This window comes from Podarcis raffonei, chromosome 8 (assembly GCF_027172205.1).
Source record: "Podarcis raffonei isolate rPodRaf1 chromosome 8, rPodRaf1.pri, whole genome shotgun sequence".
In the NCBI taxonomy this organism is placed as follows: Eukaryota; Metazoa; Chordata; class Lepidosauria; order Squamata; family Lacertidae; genus Podarcis; species Podarcis raffonei.
The window spans coordinates 81,452,143-81,468,084 of NC_070609.1; the positions used below are offsets into that span (position 1 = coordinate 81,452,143).

General features: G+C 48.3%; 1 protein-coding gene across 1 annotated transcript in view; it reads left to right on the forward strand.

Moving 5' to 3' along the window:
• EPHA2 (EPH receptor A2) overlaps positions 1-14,131 on the forward strand; it is a 35,628-nt gene extending 21,497 nt beyond the window's left edge. Inside the window, 14 exon segments of the mRNA XM_053401112.1 lie at positions 1,692-1,847; positions 2,293-2,625; positions 4,568-4,692; positions 4,821-4,980; positions 5,727-5,829; positions 6,808-6,863; positions 7,768-7,893; positions 8,070-8,252; positions 8,427-8,488; positions 9,392-9,601; positions 10,220-10,369; positions 11,640-11,833; positions 12,078-12,233; positions 12,956-14,131. Of these exon segments, the coding sequence (XP_053257087.1) occupies positions 1,692-1,847; positions 2,293-2,625; positions 4,568-4,692; positions 4,821-4,980; positions 5,727-5,829; positions 6,808-6,863; positions 7,768-7,893; positions 8,070-8,252; positions 8,427-8,488; positions 9,392-9,601; positions 10,220-10,369; positions 11,640-11,833; positions 12,078-12,233; positions 12,956-13,061 (2,120 nt within the window). The 3' untranslated portion in view covers positions 13,062-14,131.
• Positions 14,132-15,942: the final 1,811 nt, after the last annotated feature.

The following is a 15,942-nucleotide window of genomic DNA, read 5'->3' on the forward strand; positions in this document are numbered from 1 at the left end:
GCAGTTCGAAAGCACCCCCGGGTGCAAGTAGATAAATAGGGACCGCTTACCAGCAGGAAGGTAAATGGCATTCCGTGTGCTGCGCTGGCTCGCCAGATGCAGCTTGTCACGCTGGCCACGTGACCCGGAAGTGTCTGCGGACAGCGCTGGCTCCCGGCCTATAGAGTGAGATCAGCGCACAACCCTAGAGTCTGGCAAGACTGGCCCGTACGGGCAGGGGTACCTTTACCTTACCTTTACCTTCTTCCAGAAGGCAGAAGCCGAAAGAGATCCTTTTTCTGGAGGGAGCAGAATTCCCCACCATAATCACCTAAGCACCCTTTTCTACACACACACACACACACACACACACACACACACCGCCTGCCCTTTGGTAGCATGACAGTTTTACAGCCAGCACTTTTGTTTCTAAGCAAACTGAGAGATCGCAGACCACACACACAAGATATCGAAAGAGGTTAAGACTGGGGATGCTGTTTCTGGGGAGGCAGCTTTCAAGAACCAGACCCTCTTTTCCATTTAACAACCTGGGGGGGGGTGTACGTGCGTGTGTGTTTCTTTTTTTTAAAAAACAGCAATCTCTTGAGTGTAAGTAAAGTTCCATCTGGGGCAGAAGTTTGAAAATGCGGGAAACCATTTCAAATAGCTAAGATTTGCTATGTTCAGGGGGACTGTTAACAAAATGGTATTTTGTGGCTTCTATTCTGCAGCCTCAGTTATGGCCCATCAGATTCGGGAAAGGATTTTCCCCACTCCAGCCCAGCCTGGGACATTATCTCTTGGCATCAGGGGCTGCTGTGACCAGACAGGATGGCGCAGAGTTCCATTGGGAAGACCATGGCATTTTCTCCAGGCACCAAGATGCTTCTACCACTGTCTGGTTCACAGCAAGGTTTTTGAGTAGGCGGTCTTTTGAAAAATAGTTTCTCTGCATTGAATGGAATGGAGTCTCTGCCTGAGGTCCACTGGATTGGTGCGATCCTGGTAGCAGTGCCCATAGGGGGCTGTTGCTTGCAAGAAAGGAGTCCTCATGCCAGCTGCTGACTTAAGGCAAAGCTGTAAGTCGGGCCGCATTAAATGCTTTCCAAACGGGAACTGGAGGCTTCCAAAGAGCTCTTCCTTTGAAGGTCCCTCAAGGAAGTGACGCGATTCCAGGGGGATTTTTGAGGAGCAAACGGAGTTCCTATGGAAGAGTTTACTCATGCAGGAAATAAGTAAGAGTTGCTCGTCTCAGGCATTGGCATAGGTAGGCTGGGGCTTTCCTCTGCGCTTCCTTCCACCCTCCCCTGTAATGTGCATTCACCATGATGCATGCACAGTCACGAGGCACACTGGAAACCTGAAGAAGAAGAAGCAGCAGTAGAGGTGCCCCAATGGATGCACACGTCAGCTTGGAGTGTGTTTTCATTTGCACTGAACAGATTAAAAGGACCTGAGTGTGTCTCTCCTCCCTTGCCAAGTATTTTGAAAACTAAAGTGCTTAATGATCTTTGGATTTACCTTTTTCTTAAGTTCTTGTGGAACTATCATTCCCATTGAACACATGGGGAACTAAGATCGAACAATGACTTTGTGGTTTGATTTGAACTCAGGTCTTTCCGATAAAAGTCATCTCTCCATACACCGGTCTATGTTGTCGGCCATGGTTAGGAACCCCAGGAGGACTAACCCAACCCTTCTCTTCTTTGCAGCTTGCTCACCTGGGTTCTTCAAAGAGGACATCTCCAACAACGCCTGCTCAAAATGTCCCTTGCACACTCTGCCGTCTTCCGAAGGTTCCACCTCGTGCCCTTGCGAGGAAGGCTATTTTCGGGCTTTGACTGATCCTGTTTCCCTGCCATGCACAAGTAAGTGGGAGATCTAAGCGGTACGATTGCCCCGTGTCCCAGGAAATGAAAAAGGCTTGCTGTGTAGACGGCTATCCGCTTGGAGATGCATCAATGTCCAGAGGCAGTTTGCAAGTATTTAATGAAACCAAGCAACCTCAGATAAGCTACTGCTGTTTTATTCAGTTTGTGTCAGTCACAGGAGGGAAGGCAGGAAGCAACAAAAGCAGCAATGCGAGAGTCTTTGTGGACAATATTTGGTGAGGGGTGGGATAGATAGCTGAGATGGAGAGAAGGCCAGAGCGAGGAGAGAGGGATGGAGGATAGTTCCAGAGAAAGAGTCAAAAGTTGGAAGTGAAGGCTTAGGATTGCTGAGTTGCTGGGCTAACTGGGGAGTGGTCTTCTGCCTTGCATCAAAGAGACCTGTTCATTTTTTTCATTAGGCCCTTTTTTTCTCCATTCACAGGACCCCCTTCTGCTCCCCATGCTGTCACAGCCATAGGCTTGGGCGCCAAGGTTCAACTGCGCTGGTCCTCACCCCGGGACACAGGTGGCCGCAAGGACATCACCTACAGCGTGTCGTGTGAGCAGTGCTGGCCAGAGTCGGGAGAGTGCCGGCCCTGCGATGCTACACTCCGGTATTCGGAAAACCCTCACAACGTGGCCGGCACTTCCCTGACCGTCAGCGATTTGGAGCCACACGTTAACTACACCTTCACGGTAGAAGCCCAGAATGGAGTGTCCTCCTTCAGCCCACGGCGCAGCTACGGCGTCACCAGCATCAGCGTCAACCAGACGGGTAAGGGGACCCAGCGTCACAGACGAGTGAAAACGATGCAGATGTGCACTTTATGGTATGAGGTGCCATTGGTCCGCATATGTATCGTCCTGAGAGCTGTTGCCTTCCGGCGCTGCTTTCCGGAAGCATAGGGCGAGTGCTGTTGGGGCAAAATGTGGTCTGATCCAAGATGGCCGCTCTTGCAATCGATGCCACTGCGCAAGGGGGATTCCCTGGTTCTTGGTTGGAGAATGGATGGCGGCTAACAGATTGAGGTTGAATCCTGACAAGACAGAAGTACTGTTTTTGGGGGACAGGAGGTGGGCAGGTGTGGAGGACTCCCTGGTCCTGAATGGGGTAACTGTGCCCCTGAAGGACCAGGTGCGCAGCCTGGGAGTCATTCTGGACTCACAGCTGTCCATGGAGGCACAGGTCAGTTCTGTGTCCAGGGCAGCTGTTTATCAGCTCCATCTGGTACGCAGGCTGAGACCCTACCTGCCCGCGGACTGTGTCACCAGAGTGGTGCATGCTCTAGTTATCTCCCGCTTAGACTACTGCAATGCGCTCCACGTGGGGCTACCTTTGAAGGTGACCCGGAAACTACAACTACTCCAGAATGCGGCAGCTAGACTGGTGACTGGGAGCGGCCACGGAGACCATATAACACCAGTCTTGAAAGACCTACACTGGCTCCCAGTATGTTTCCGAGCACAATTCAAAGTGTTGGTGCTGACCTTTAAAGCCCTAAACGGCCTCTGTCCAGTATACCTGAAGGAGCGTCTCCACCTCCATCATTTTGCCTGGACACTGAGGTCCAGCTCTGAGGGCCTTCTGGCGGTTCCCTTGATGCGAGAAGCCAAGTTACAGGGAACCAGGTAGAGGGCCTTCTTGGTAGTGGCACCTGCCCTGTGGAAGGCCCTCCCACCAGATGTCAAAGAGAACAACAGCTACCAAACTTTTAGAAGACATCTAAAGGCAGCCCTGTTTAGGGAAGCTTTTAATGTTTAATAGCTTACTGTATTTTAGTGTTTATTGGAAGCCGCCCAGAGTGGCTGGGGAAACCCAGCCAGATGGGTGGGGTATAAATAAGTTGTTGTTGTTGTTGTTGTTGTTGTTGTTGTTGTTGTTGTTGTTGTTTTATTGAACATGTTGGCCTTTTTTTCATGCGGCAGCCACAGCAAACAAACTTCTTGGCTGCTAAGGGTGGGACTAGGGATTGCCTGGAAGAGCTGAGCCCTGGGTGTTTTGTGTTAGGTTTCCCAACCACCACTGCCTTTTAAAGCTTTGTTTTACCAAAAAAAACCCCACACACCTCCTTACAGGATCCTGCAGAGCCCAATGCACCATCCAAATTTGCCCAGAGGCTCTTCGGATAGCTGGATGGGACAGAGGAGGAGACAGCTGTGTGTGTTTTAGATAAAGGTAGCAGTGTTCAGTTGTTGAGCAAGTTTAGTTTTAGTTTTAATATGCGCATAAAGCAGCCAAGAGGTTGCAAGCAGTGCAGAGGGCCCAGTGTATAGAGTGTACTGCATCCAGAAAATAGTTTTAGCTCAGAGCTTAAGCCCTGTTAGAAAAAGCTAAACAAACACACACACACACACATCTGTCTAAATTTGAAACTATCTGTATAGATTAGCATATGCTAATCTCATGTTAATTTGTGTCATTTGCCTTAAGCACTTGGCCACACCCTTGTTATGAAGGCAGCTGTGCAAAGTGAGGTCTTGTGATTTGTCTGTTGGACTTTATTTTGGACCTGGGTACTCATCAGTTCTGCGAATGTAATTTGAAGAAACTCTGGAAGTCGTAAGATGGCTCATTACAGATGAGGCTTTAAGAGTTTGCAAATTCTATATGGATCTGGGGCTACTGGCTGGCTGGTGACTGGGCAAATGGTTTTGTCTGGGGAGGGTACAATCCACTGCAGCATGTCAGACTCACTCTCCTCCTTCTCCATGCTCAGAACCTCCCCGAGTGACCTCAGTGACCATGGATGGCCGCACCACAACCAGCCTAAGTCTATCCTGGACTGTCCCACCCCGGCAGCAAAGCCATGTCTGGAAGTACCAGGTCACCTACAAGAAGAAGGTATCTGTCTCTCCTTGGTACTTCTCTGCTCTTAACCTTGAGCAACGCTCCCCCTCCCCCAATTCCCCAGCCCATTTCACGGGGAGAAACTGAGCCATGCAAGTTTTTGTGTGTTCCTTTCCTTGCAGAAGGATGAGAACAGCTACTCTGTACTGCGCTGCGAAGGGAGCTCTGTGACCCTCCCGAAGCTCACCCCTGGGACCAAGTACTTGGTGAGCGTCCAAGCGCTGACCCAGGAGGGTCAGGGAACCAACAGCATGGAGCACGAGTTCGAGACGCTTGATGAACGTGAGTTTTGGGGAGGCAAAGCTCCTCTAGTTAATGCCGAAGCAGGGAAAGTACCTTATTTTTCGCCCTATAGGACACACTTTTCCCCCTCCAAAAATGAAGAGGAAATGTGTGTGCGTCCTATGGGGCGAATGCAGGCTTTCGCGCACCGACCCCTCTCGCTCTCCAGGCTTCAGGAAGCTATCCACAAGTCTTGCAAGCCTGGCGGGAGGTCCCGCGGGCTCGCAAGGCTTGTGGGCAGCAGCCTGCAGCCCAAAAGCTCGGGGGACAGCGGGGAGGCGCAGTGCCGCCACCCCGCTATTCCCGGACCTGGTCTGGAGGCTAGCGGGGGGGGGGGAGAAGCAAGCTTGCTTCTCCCCCCCGCCAGCCCCACAAACTCGGGGGACAGCGGGGCAAGCCGCTGCCCCACGGAGGCTAGAGAGGCTGTCCCTGAAGGCAGAAGAGGGAGACGGAGCGCTCCGTCTCCCTCTTCTAGCTTGGGGATGGCTGCGCAAACCTGGGGGGGAAATAAAAAATTTTCCCTTGATTTCCCCCCCAAAAAACTAGGTGCGTCCTATGGGCCGGTGCGTCCTATAGGGCAAAAAATACGGTAAATTTGGGGCGGGGGGGCGGGACTGGAGCAAAGTCACAGGAAGAGAACACACACACACACACACACACACACACACACACACACACACTGGCAATCTGTTTTCGGATAGCAATGTTTTCCTAACCACCACCTTTTTCTTCTCTGCACCCCACAGGCTCTGACGGCACAAACACCGCTGCAGTTATTGGGGGTTCTCTTGCTGGCTTTGTTGTCACGGTCGCAGTGGTGGCGCTGATTGTCGTGCTCATTCGCCGAAGGCATGTGCTTTATTATTATTATTATTATTATTATTATTATTATTCTGTTTGTTTAAGGCAGCGGGGCAACAATGGCATTTAGGAGAACTAGATGCCGGCTGTTCCTTTGTTTCCCACAGCGCGCAAACAGGCAACTTACAGCAACCTGTTACCTCCAGTCTAGCAGGCTTTGCAGGGTTGGTTTTGTTGTTGTTTTTTAAATGATACCATAATCTATTTTTCCAGAGGCAAAAGTGGAATGAGTGTAGACTTCTCCCAAGTGCCTTCAGTTTTCAGAGAAACGGTTTGCAGCAAGTGAGCATTTTTGCCAGATGGCAAACTGTCTGGCCTTTTCCTTTTTTTGGGGGGTCTCCTTTTTCAGAAGCTGTTAAAAAAACCAGTTGCAGCGGGTTCCAATGGCTCTTCCATTAGCACATGCAAATATAGCACTCCATGTCTTGCAACATCAGCATCCATCTGATGTCGCAGTCAAACCAGGCTGAACATGCTAGGCTTTGGAGATTCCCTTCCTGGTTTATTCCTTTTTGTGTTTTTAAACTCTTTTAAGATAAACCATCAAAAGTGAAAGAGGGAGAGAAATATGCTGCTGAGTCGTGGTGTCCTTTCCCCAGCCCCATGTGCGCTCTCCTCTGGGGTTGTATTTTTAAGCCATGAATTTGCACTTTTGCATTCGTAGGCCTGCTTGCACGTCCATTACATTGGTGGAACGTGCCAAAATTTGGGAGGGCAGAACCTTAGGGGGTGAGGCTTGATCAAAGAACCTGACTTGATAAAGCATATTTCCCAGAAATCAGTGGAAAGGTCTGACACAAAAATTCTTTTACTAAGTTAAAAGGCCTTTGAGAAGAAATGGGACAGAGTTTACAAAGTTTGATGCAGGGAGGTCTGTGTCTAGTGGATAAGGTATTCTGTGGGAGAAGGTGCGGATAGGATTGCCTCACAGGATCACTCAAGAAAACCTTTATTGTTGTCGTTTAGGAAAAAGAACTCAAGGGCCCGGCAGACACCAGAGGATGTTTATTTCTCCAAGTCTGGTGAGTAATGGTCACTGGCCACATCAGTGCATGTGGTGGGATTTGCTGGATCTGAAACATCATACAGAACAGAAAAGGGCAAAAAAATTACAAGCTGTTTAGACCTCGAGAGTGAGCATTTATTGTTAAAGGGGTGCATTTGCTGTGTCTGAACCCACATGCATGTCCAGCACTCAAGTGTATTCGCGCACACACAAACCAACAAGAGGTTTGGGGTCTTTTGCTAGAGTTATAGCATGCGTACATTTAGGAATACATGTTTGCCTCTGTTCCTGCCTAAATAAAACTCCTGACACCTGATATTGAATTTTATTCTCAGCTGGCAATCCTAAAAGGCCTCTTAAATGCCAGACAGGCAACCCAGTAATTTTTAGAGGCAAATAAACGATTTTTCCATTAAGATTCTTGAGAGGCACATCAGCAAACGCGGCTTACTTTATTACACACAGTAATAAAGTTTTTCTGTTTTAGGCAGAAAAATTTAAATATTTAAGTAGGGAGCAAATCCTACCATACACCTTAATCTAAAGAGTGGAAGAATCCCTGCCTATTTGCAAAAGTGGACTCAAACTGATAGTAAGTTAAGAAATGGAGGGAGGGAGGAAGAAGAGTATTGGTGGAGGGGTTTGAGATGAGTAGCTAGTTTCATTGTGCTTTTGAATTAAAGCCAGAATTTCCTGCCTGCTTCTCACCTCGCCCATCTTGCAAATTAAGTGTTCGACTGAAAATCATCCTAGCAGGCTGTGACTGAACTGGCCGTCCTTTTCTCTGCTCCATTGCCGGATCATAGACTAACTTGGCAGTGTGCGATGCTTGAAAAGCAGAGAGTTTAGGCATGGAACTGCTTTATAACAACCTCTGCCAAGAGCTCCCCTTAACTGTGTTGTTCCTCTTCGCCCCACAGACCAGCTCAAGCCCCTGAAGACGTATGTGGATCCCCACACCTATGAAGACCCCAATCAGGCAGTCCTGAAGTTCACAACTGAGATTCATCCTTCGTGCATCTCCCGGCAGAAAGTCATAGGGGCAGGTAGGGCACCTTCCATCTACCCTTGCACAATGCAGTTGGCTGGTGGAGGTGGAATAGTGTGCTTCTTCTCCCCTTGCAGTCAAGGCTAGTTTCAGAAGGAGCTTTCGGAAAGGAAAATAGTAATGCTGACTTTATTTGAAAATATTAAACACTTCTACTTTTTTCTTTTTTGCCAGGTGAGTTTGGGGAAGTCTACAAGGGAACGCTGAAGAACAGCAAGAAGGAGATCCCGGTGGCCATCAAGACGTTGAAATCTGGCTACACGGAGAAGCAACGCATCGACTTCCTGAGCGAGGCCAGCATCATGGGCCAGTTTAACCACCACAACATCATCCGCCTAGAGGGAGTTGTCTCCAAATGTAAGAACCCCTAGATAGGATTTAAGGACCTTGGTGGCTGTTACTGGTTTCCTGTTCCAAGCTACCTCTTTCTGCTGGGCCAGTTCCAGGATACCAAACTCCTGGGCAACTGCATCAGAGTTTGGAATCTACTTGGATCTCATAGGCCAATCCTCTCTCTGTTTCTCTTTCCAGATAAGCCGTTCATGATCATCACAGAATACATGGAGAATGGTGCCCTTGATAAATTCCTGCGGGTAAGTAGTATTCTGTTCATCGCTGGCCTCCTTCTCATGTATACTGTGAGTAAGAAGAGCCTGTTGGATCAGGCCAGTGGTCCATCTAGTCAGCATCCTGTTTGCAATGTGGCCAGCCATATTATGGCCATCATTGGAAGCACAGAGCCTGAGAGCAACAGCGCTCGCCCCTCCTGCAGTTTCTGACGCTCTGAAGCGTGCTGCCTCCAACATAATGGGTTTTTATGGACTGAAAGAGCCTTTATTCTTAAAGGCAGCATGTACATATTTTAAGTCAATAGGGATAAAGCTTTTGTTTAAGAAGCTAGCATTTAGCTTGCATTGTTGTTGTTGTTTAGTCGTGTCCAGCTCTTCATGACCCCATGGACCAGAGCACACCAGGCACTCCTGTCTTCCACTGCCTCCCGCAGTTTGGTCAAACTCATGTTAGTAGCTTCGAGAACACTGTCCAGCCATCTCATCCTCTGTTGTCCCCTTCTGCTTGTGCCCTCCATCTTTCCCAACATCAGGGTCTTATCCAGGGAGTCTTCTCTTCTCATGAGGTGGCCAAAGTATTGGAGCCTCAGCTTCACGATCTGTCCTTCCAGTGAGCACTCAGGGCTGATTTCCTTCAGAATGGAGAGGTTTGATCTTCTTGCAGTCCATGGGACTCTCAAGAGTCTCCTCCAGCACCATAATTCCAAAGCATCAATTCTTTGGCGATCAGCCTTCTTTATGGTCCAGCTCTCACTTCCATACTTCACTACTGGGAAAACCATAGCTTTAACTATATGGACCTTTGTTGGCAAGGTGATGTCTCTGCTTTTTAAGATGCTGTCTAGGTTTGTCATTGCTTTACTCCCAAGAAGCAGGCGTCTTAGCTTGCATAGTAGGTCCTAAATCCTTCCCTTTTTGTCTCAACAGGAAAAAGATGGGGAATTCTGTGTTATTCAGCTGGTGGGCATGTTGAGGGGTATTGCCTCTGGTATGAAGTACTTGGCCAGCATGAATTATGTCCACCGGGATTTGGCTGCCCGCAACATCCTTGTCGACAGCCAGCTCGTCTGCAAAGTCTCCGACTTTGGTCTCTCCCGCGTCCTGGAGGATGACCCTGACGCCACCTACACTACAAGTGTGAGTGATAATGGCTGCTGTCCCGTCATGTTAAGTTACGGTTCTGTCCCACCATGGCCAAGGAAGCTGGGAAAGGGGATGCCTCTTCGCCAGCAATATGAGAGGCAGGGCTGGCATCTGAAGGAGCTGCCCATAGTATAGGAGGAAGAAATAGAGAAGCCAGAAAGGGGGTCCAAATGGGAGGAAGGAACTTCTAACTTGCTGGCAGCGGATGATCAATGGAATGCGTGTGACCAGTAGCAGGAAGTCTGCTTTACCGCTCAGTATAATAGGGAGCCAGTGGGAATTAATCCAGGATCTAGGAACACCTGAAGAAAGAAGAGAGAGGAAGGAAGGAAGGAAGGAAGGAAGGAATGCTTGTTTCCCATGACTCTTAAGATGGCTGCTGGCTAAGGTCTCTGCCCTTGTTCCGGAAGGATTTGACTTCTAGTCATCAACATCTGCCACTTGGCTAAAACATGAGACCTTGCTTTTCTATCAGGAACTTCAGAAGTTGCCTGAACGGAGGAAAGCACATATTTAGAGAGCCTGGGAATTTGAAAGTGTTTTCTCCCCCAAATCAGTGAGTGCCTTGGGAGACGGAGGTTCTGAGGGTTTCGGTGTGCTTGTCCCTTGCAGGGTGGGAAAATCCCGATCCGGTGGACGGCACCGGAGGCTATCTCTCATCGCAAGTTCACCTCGGCTAGTGATGTCTGGAGCTACGGAATAGTGATGTGGGAGGTGATGTCCTATGGTGAACGGCCTTACTGGGAGCTCTCCAACCACGAGGTAAGCGACTGGGTGTCCTTGTGTGGGTGTGAACTATGGGGCAAGTGATGCCCCTGCTGGTGACCAGATTGCTGTTGGATCCCTTGTGTTTGGAGTTTTCTGGCTAATGGGGAAGAAAGCTAATTCTAGGAGATACAGTCGAAATATATATAAAAATTTAAAAATTGTCCAGTAGCACCTTAGAGACCAACTAAGTTTGTTCTTGGTATAAGCTTTTGTGTGCATGCACACTTCTTCAGATACACTGGAACAGAAGTCACCAGACCCTAATATAGTGGGAGGGTGGGGTTTTTTGTTGACTACAATTAGTCCTACAGGAAAAAGCAAGGGATAGTATGCAGGTGATTAGCATATGTAATGAGACAGGAATCCAATATCTCTATTAAGACCAGGTCTCTCCATAGTTTTCAGTTTAGTGATAAGTTGTAATTCAGCAACTTCTCTTTCAAGTCTGTTTCTGAAATTCTTTTGTAATAAGGCAGCTGCTTTGAGATCCTGTATTGAATGTCCTGGGAGATTGAAGAGTTCTCCTACTGGCTTCTCTGTCATGTGATTCCTGATGTCAGATTTATGTCCATTTATCCTTTGGCGTAGGGTTTGGCCTGTTTGTCCAATATAGAGAGCCGAAGGTCACTGCTGGCATTTGATGGCATACACAATGTTAGAAGATGAGTAATTAAATAGGCCTGAGATGCTATGTTTGATGTTGTTGGGTCCAGTTGTGGTGTTGTCTCGGTGTATGTGGCAGCAAAGTTGGCCTCTGGGTTTATTGCAGGCTCTGGTACCAGTGTCCAGTTGGTCTCTAGGGTGCTACTGAACAATATTTTAATTTTTTTATATATTTTGACTGCATCGGACCAACACCTACCTGAATCTAGTAGATAGTCCCAGTTCCAGAATGCAAATGGAGTTTTGTCTTGAGGTCCATTTTTTTAAGGAAGCAATGTTACGAGGCGCGCCCCCTCCACATCCCACCCTACCTGTGTGTGGAAATGTCTTTGTCCCCAGCATGGGCTCAGTCTTATGATGTAAATTGCATCATAAGTTTTGCCCAGTCACCTGTGAATCCATACATCCGTTCTGACTGAAGTTACATTAAAAAGGTGCTTATTACTTGCGTTCCTCAAAGTTTATGTCTGCAAGGCTAGGGGTGGGCTTGCAATCCTGCCTGCCTTGGATGCTGGTTTTTATGCTAGGATGGTAAGACCAAAGGGGTGGTTTTTCCAGGCTGAATCCCCTTCACTGTTGTTCACTTTGCCTTCCCAAACAGGTGATGAAAGCAATTAATGAAGGCTTTCGGCTCCCAGCACCCATGGACTGTCCTTCTGCCATCTACCAGCTGATGATGAGGTGCTGGCAACAGGAGAGGAGTCACAGACCCAAATTCAATGATATCGTTAGCATCTTGGACAAGCTCATCCGTGCTCCTGAGTCACTCAAGACTTTGGCTGAGTTTGACCCTCGGTATGTGCCTCTCTTCTGGGCCTCCTGCTCTCAGAATCCCTAGATACGGTTTGGGAACTGTTGTCTCTGAACATCCCCTTCCCCTCTCCAGTCCTCTGAGACGGAAGCATGTAAGAACAGTGCCAGGAAGGGGGGGGGAATTCCTAGCCCATAAGCCTCCCAAGAATTCTCCCCATCCACTTGGGCTCCCTTAGACAAGACCGAACTTTAAAGAGCCGGGGTCCCCTTTTTTTTGTCTTTGAAGGATCTCCATTCGCCTACCCAGCACCAGTGGCTCAGAAGGGATCCCTTTCCGAACTGTGGCCGAGTGGCTGGAATCCATCAAAATGCACCAATATACAGAGCACTTCGTGGCCGCTGGGTACAATGTCATTGAGAAGGTGGTTCAGATGACCAATGAGTGAGTGTGGCAACTTCCACTCTTCCTCCATTTTTTCACCCCCATGCCTGCTGAGAATGCTTCTCCTGTTGTTTTTTCCTCATGGTCTTTCTTCTGAAGCCTTTGTTCCGCTCCTGAGAGAGGAGGTAGCTGGAGTTCAGGGTCCTCTGTGAAAAGCCAACTCAGCTGGCTGTGAACATCATGGCCCATTTGACCCCTTCCCAGTTCACAGCGGAGAATGAGGCTGTTTTCTGCTTTGATTTCCAGAGAGGAGAGATCTCCCTTCTTTTGTCACATGACTTCACTGTTAGAATCCTGTAGGATTCGTAAATTCACCTTCCCACTGTGTCGGGGCGGGGGCTTACACATCTTGTTGTTGCTGCCTCTTGTTGTTCTCCCCTCTCTCTTGGGAGAGGCTGATTCAAGCCTGCACCCTATAATTAAGCCACTTTATGAGGCCAGGAAAACGAGGAGTGGCTCGTTAAAAGCAGACGGGTGCCCAGCCTCCTTGGATCATGGCAAGGGAGTCCACACCTTCTCAGCACGGGGACTGCCGGGAACCTTTGTGTGATATTGAAGCTGTGGCTTCAATATCAACCTCGGTTTCTTTTTTAATGATACCCCTGCAAGAAAGATGGAGATACTGAGTGTCAAGTTATGCTGGTGGGAGTTAAAGGAATACACTCTGGATTTCACAATATTTCCCACTAACCTGGTCACATCTGTTTTCTTCCCGTTCCCAGGGATATCAAGAGAATTGGGGTACGTTTGCCAGGACACCAAAAGCGCATTGCCTACAGCCTCATGGGGCTGAAGGAACAGGTCAGCACCATTGGCATTCCGATCTAAGGGGGACGGATCTTGCTCTCTGTTGGTAGCTTGCTTGCCTAACGTCAGCTACCCAGTGGCTGGGCCAAGAACCAATGGGCCATTGTACTTCCTGATACATACTTGAAGTGGAGAATTCAGGAGACCTCTCTAACCAAGGAGCCGGCTGCCAAAGAAGGAGTCGGGTGCCTGCTTTTCCACTGTGCTTCCTCAGCATAGCTCTGCGTTTTATTGCCTGGCCTCGTGACTGCTCTTGTCTGCTGGAAATAGTAACGCTGCGGTGCTGGAAGTTTTCAGACGAGGCATTGGGCTGTGCCGCACGCTGACTGTGTGTCGCCAAGCAGATCTGCCAAAAGCCACATTTCATTCCTCTCCTGGCTTGGACAGATCCTGGGACTACTGGATGCCTGGTTCCATCCTTCCTGCCATCTGGCTCCCTTCCGTTTGCAGCCCTGCTACACAGAAGACCAAAGCATCCCTAGGGCTGTCCATCCCATCGCCAGCTCTGCCATCTTGTCTCCGAGAAACCTGCAGGCCCAATGCCGTATTTATTTACCTGTTCGGAAGCCAAACCTCAACTGGTTAAGACTCTGTGGATTTGGGGAAGTGGGAGAGTTTTCTCATGCCACAGCAACATTGTTGAACGTTTTTGGGCGCTGAACAGTTGCTCTGTTCAGTCACAGATGGGCTCTTCCTTTGTTCTTCCTTTTTAAGAAGCCAAACGTGGTTGGATCAAGAGTAATGCTTGTGCAGAGTCCCCCCTGGCATTTGTGAGTTTCAGCTTTGAAGTGGTTGTGCCAAGGATGACCGAAAATGACTCTCCACAGAGTCATCTCAGTGTTTCCTGCTCTCTATTTATTCATCTTTTCCAACTGCTGCCCCTTCTCCCCGTTCCTATAATGCACTCTTGACTTATTGACAATTGTTCTCCTTCCATAATACTTCAATTTTTAATTTATTTTTTATATTTATTGATTTTTTTTAAAAAAAGCAAGACTTTGCTGTTAAGGGTAATCATGCACAACTTGAACAAAAATGTTTACCTTGTGTGCAGGAATATTTCTAGCTTTAATAAAATGTTTTTATTCTTGTTTTGTTGTGTAAACTGCACTGTATGGAATGAAATGTGAGCACACAACTACCTTGAAGGAGCTGGCTGTTGGCCACCGTTAGTAACAGGCTTCCCAAAGGCATCTGAGAATGAGATGCTCGACTAGATGGGATTTTGGCCTGATGTAAGAGCCAGTTTCACTGTTAGGGATCACAATCAGCTTCTAGAATGTTATAGGTCCACCTCTTGCATTGAGGTTCTTTCTCGAGTCCATTTAAGTGATGTGGAAATTTAATAAACCTTTCTTGCAGAAGAAGATGGTCACACATGGTTAACCCCATAATCTTCCACCAGCTGGTCACCACAGCGTTTGAAACTCTCATCGTTCTAGGCACATTTTGCGACAGGGAATTTTCATTAGCATGAGCAGTTTCTGAGCTCTGGGCACAGTATTGCACCTAGGATTTCAGCTTAAAACAGCAGAGTAGAAGGAAAGGAGGATCTTTTTCTGCCTCCCCACTTCCAGCTACTCTCTGAAGACTGGAGAAGAGACCCTCTTAAGAATACAGTGGTACCTCGGGTTACAGACGCTTCAGGTTACAGACTCTGCTAACCCAGAAATAGTATCTTGGGTTAAGAACTTTGCTTCAGGATGAGAACAGAAATCGTGCTCCGGCAGCGCGGTGGCAGCAGGAGGCCCCATTAGCTAAAGTGGTGCTTCAGGTTAAGAACAATATCAGGTTAAGTACGGACCTCCGGAACGAATTAAGCACTTAACCCGAGGTGCCACTATATTAGGGGGGTGGGCAGGGGAAGCATGGCTTTGTTTTTTGCAGACTTCAGATGAGGACCAGACCATGTGAAAAACGAACTAAAGATATTAGCTGCAGTTCACTCATTTTCAGCTTTGTATTCTTATTATAAAGAAAGAGTGCCTAGGCATTCTCTTGTTGCGCCCATAATCTAGGCTTAAGGTACCATTTAGCTCCTGGCTTCCCTATCTCTGTTTCTAACACTGGGTCACCCTATATGTCAAAGTGCAAGAGCAGACAGGTTTCTGGGGGGTGAGGGGTTGGCAAGGGGTTGGGAGTAGAGTCATCATGGTAATAATTTCCCTCTTGCTGTGGAAAGCGGGTGGGAAGAGGCGTCTCCCTCCCGCACGTCTTGCATTGATGACCATCCAATGAAAATGAGTGGCAGGAGAGCCAGGCAAAGCCAAAAAAAAAAGGGGGGGGGGACTTCTTCCAATGATGCAAGATTAACTTTATTGGAATTTGCTGTCATAAGAGGTGGCTGAAGTCACTCCCTTAGGAAAAACGCAGGGAGGAGAAAGAAGAGGGTCTGCCTATGGCTGTTAGCGAGGGACGCAGGTGGTGACAGCAGTCACGAAATTAAAAGACGCCTGCTCCTTGGGAGAAAAGCAATGACAAACCTAGACAGCATCTTGGAAAGCAGAGACATCACCTTGCCAACAAAGGTCCGTATAGTTAAAGCTATGGTTTCCCCAGTACTGATGTATAGAAGTGAGAGCTGGACCATAAAGAAGGCTGATCGCCAAAGAATTGATGCTTTTGAATTCTGGTGCTGGAGGGGAGACTCTTGAGAGTCCCATGGACTGCAAGAAGATCAAACCTATCCATTCTGAAGGAAATCAGCCCTGAGTGCTCACTGGAAGGACAGATCCTGAAGCTGAGGCTCCAATACTTTGGCCACCTCATGAGAAGAGAAGACTCCCTGGAAAAGACCCTGATGTTGGGAAAGATGGAGGGCACAAGGAGAAGCGGACGACGGAGGAAGAGATGGTTGGACAGTGTTCTCAAAGCTACCAGCATGTATTTGACGAAACTGCAG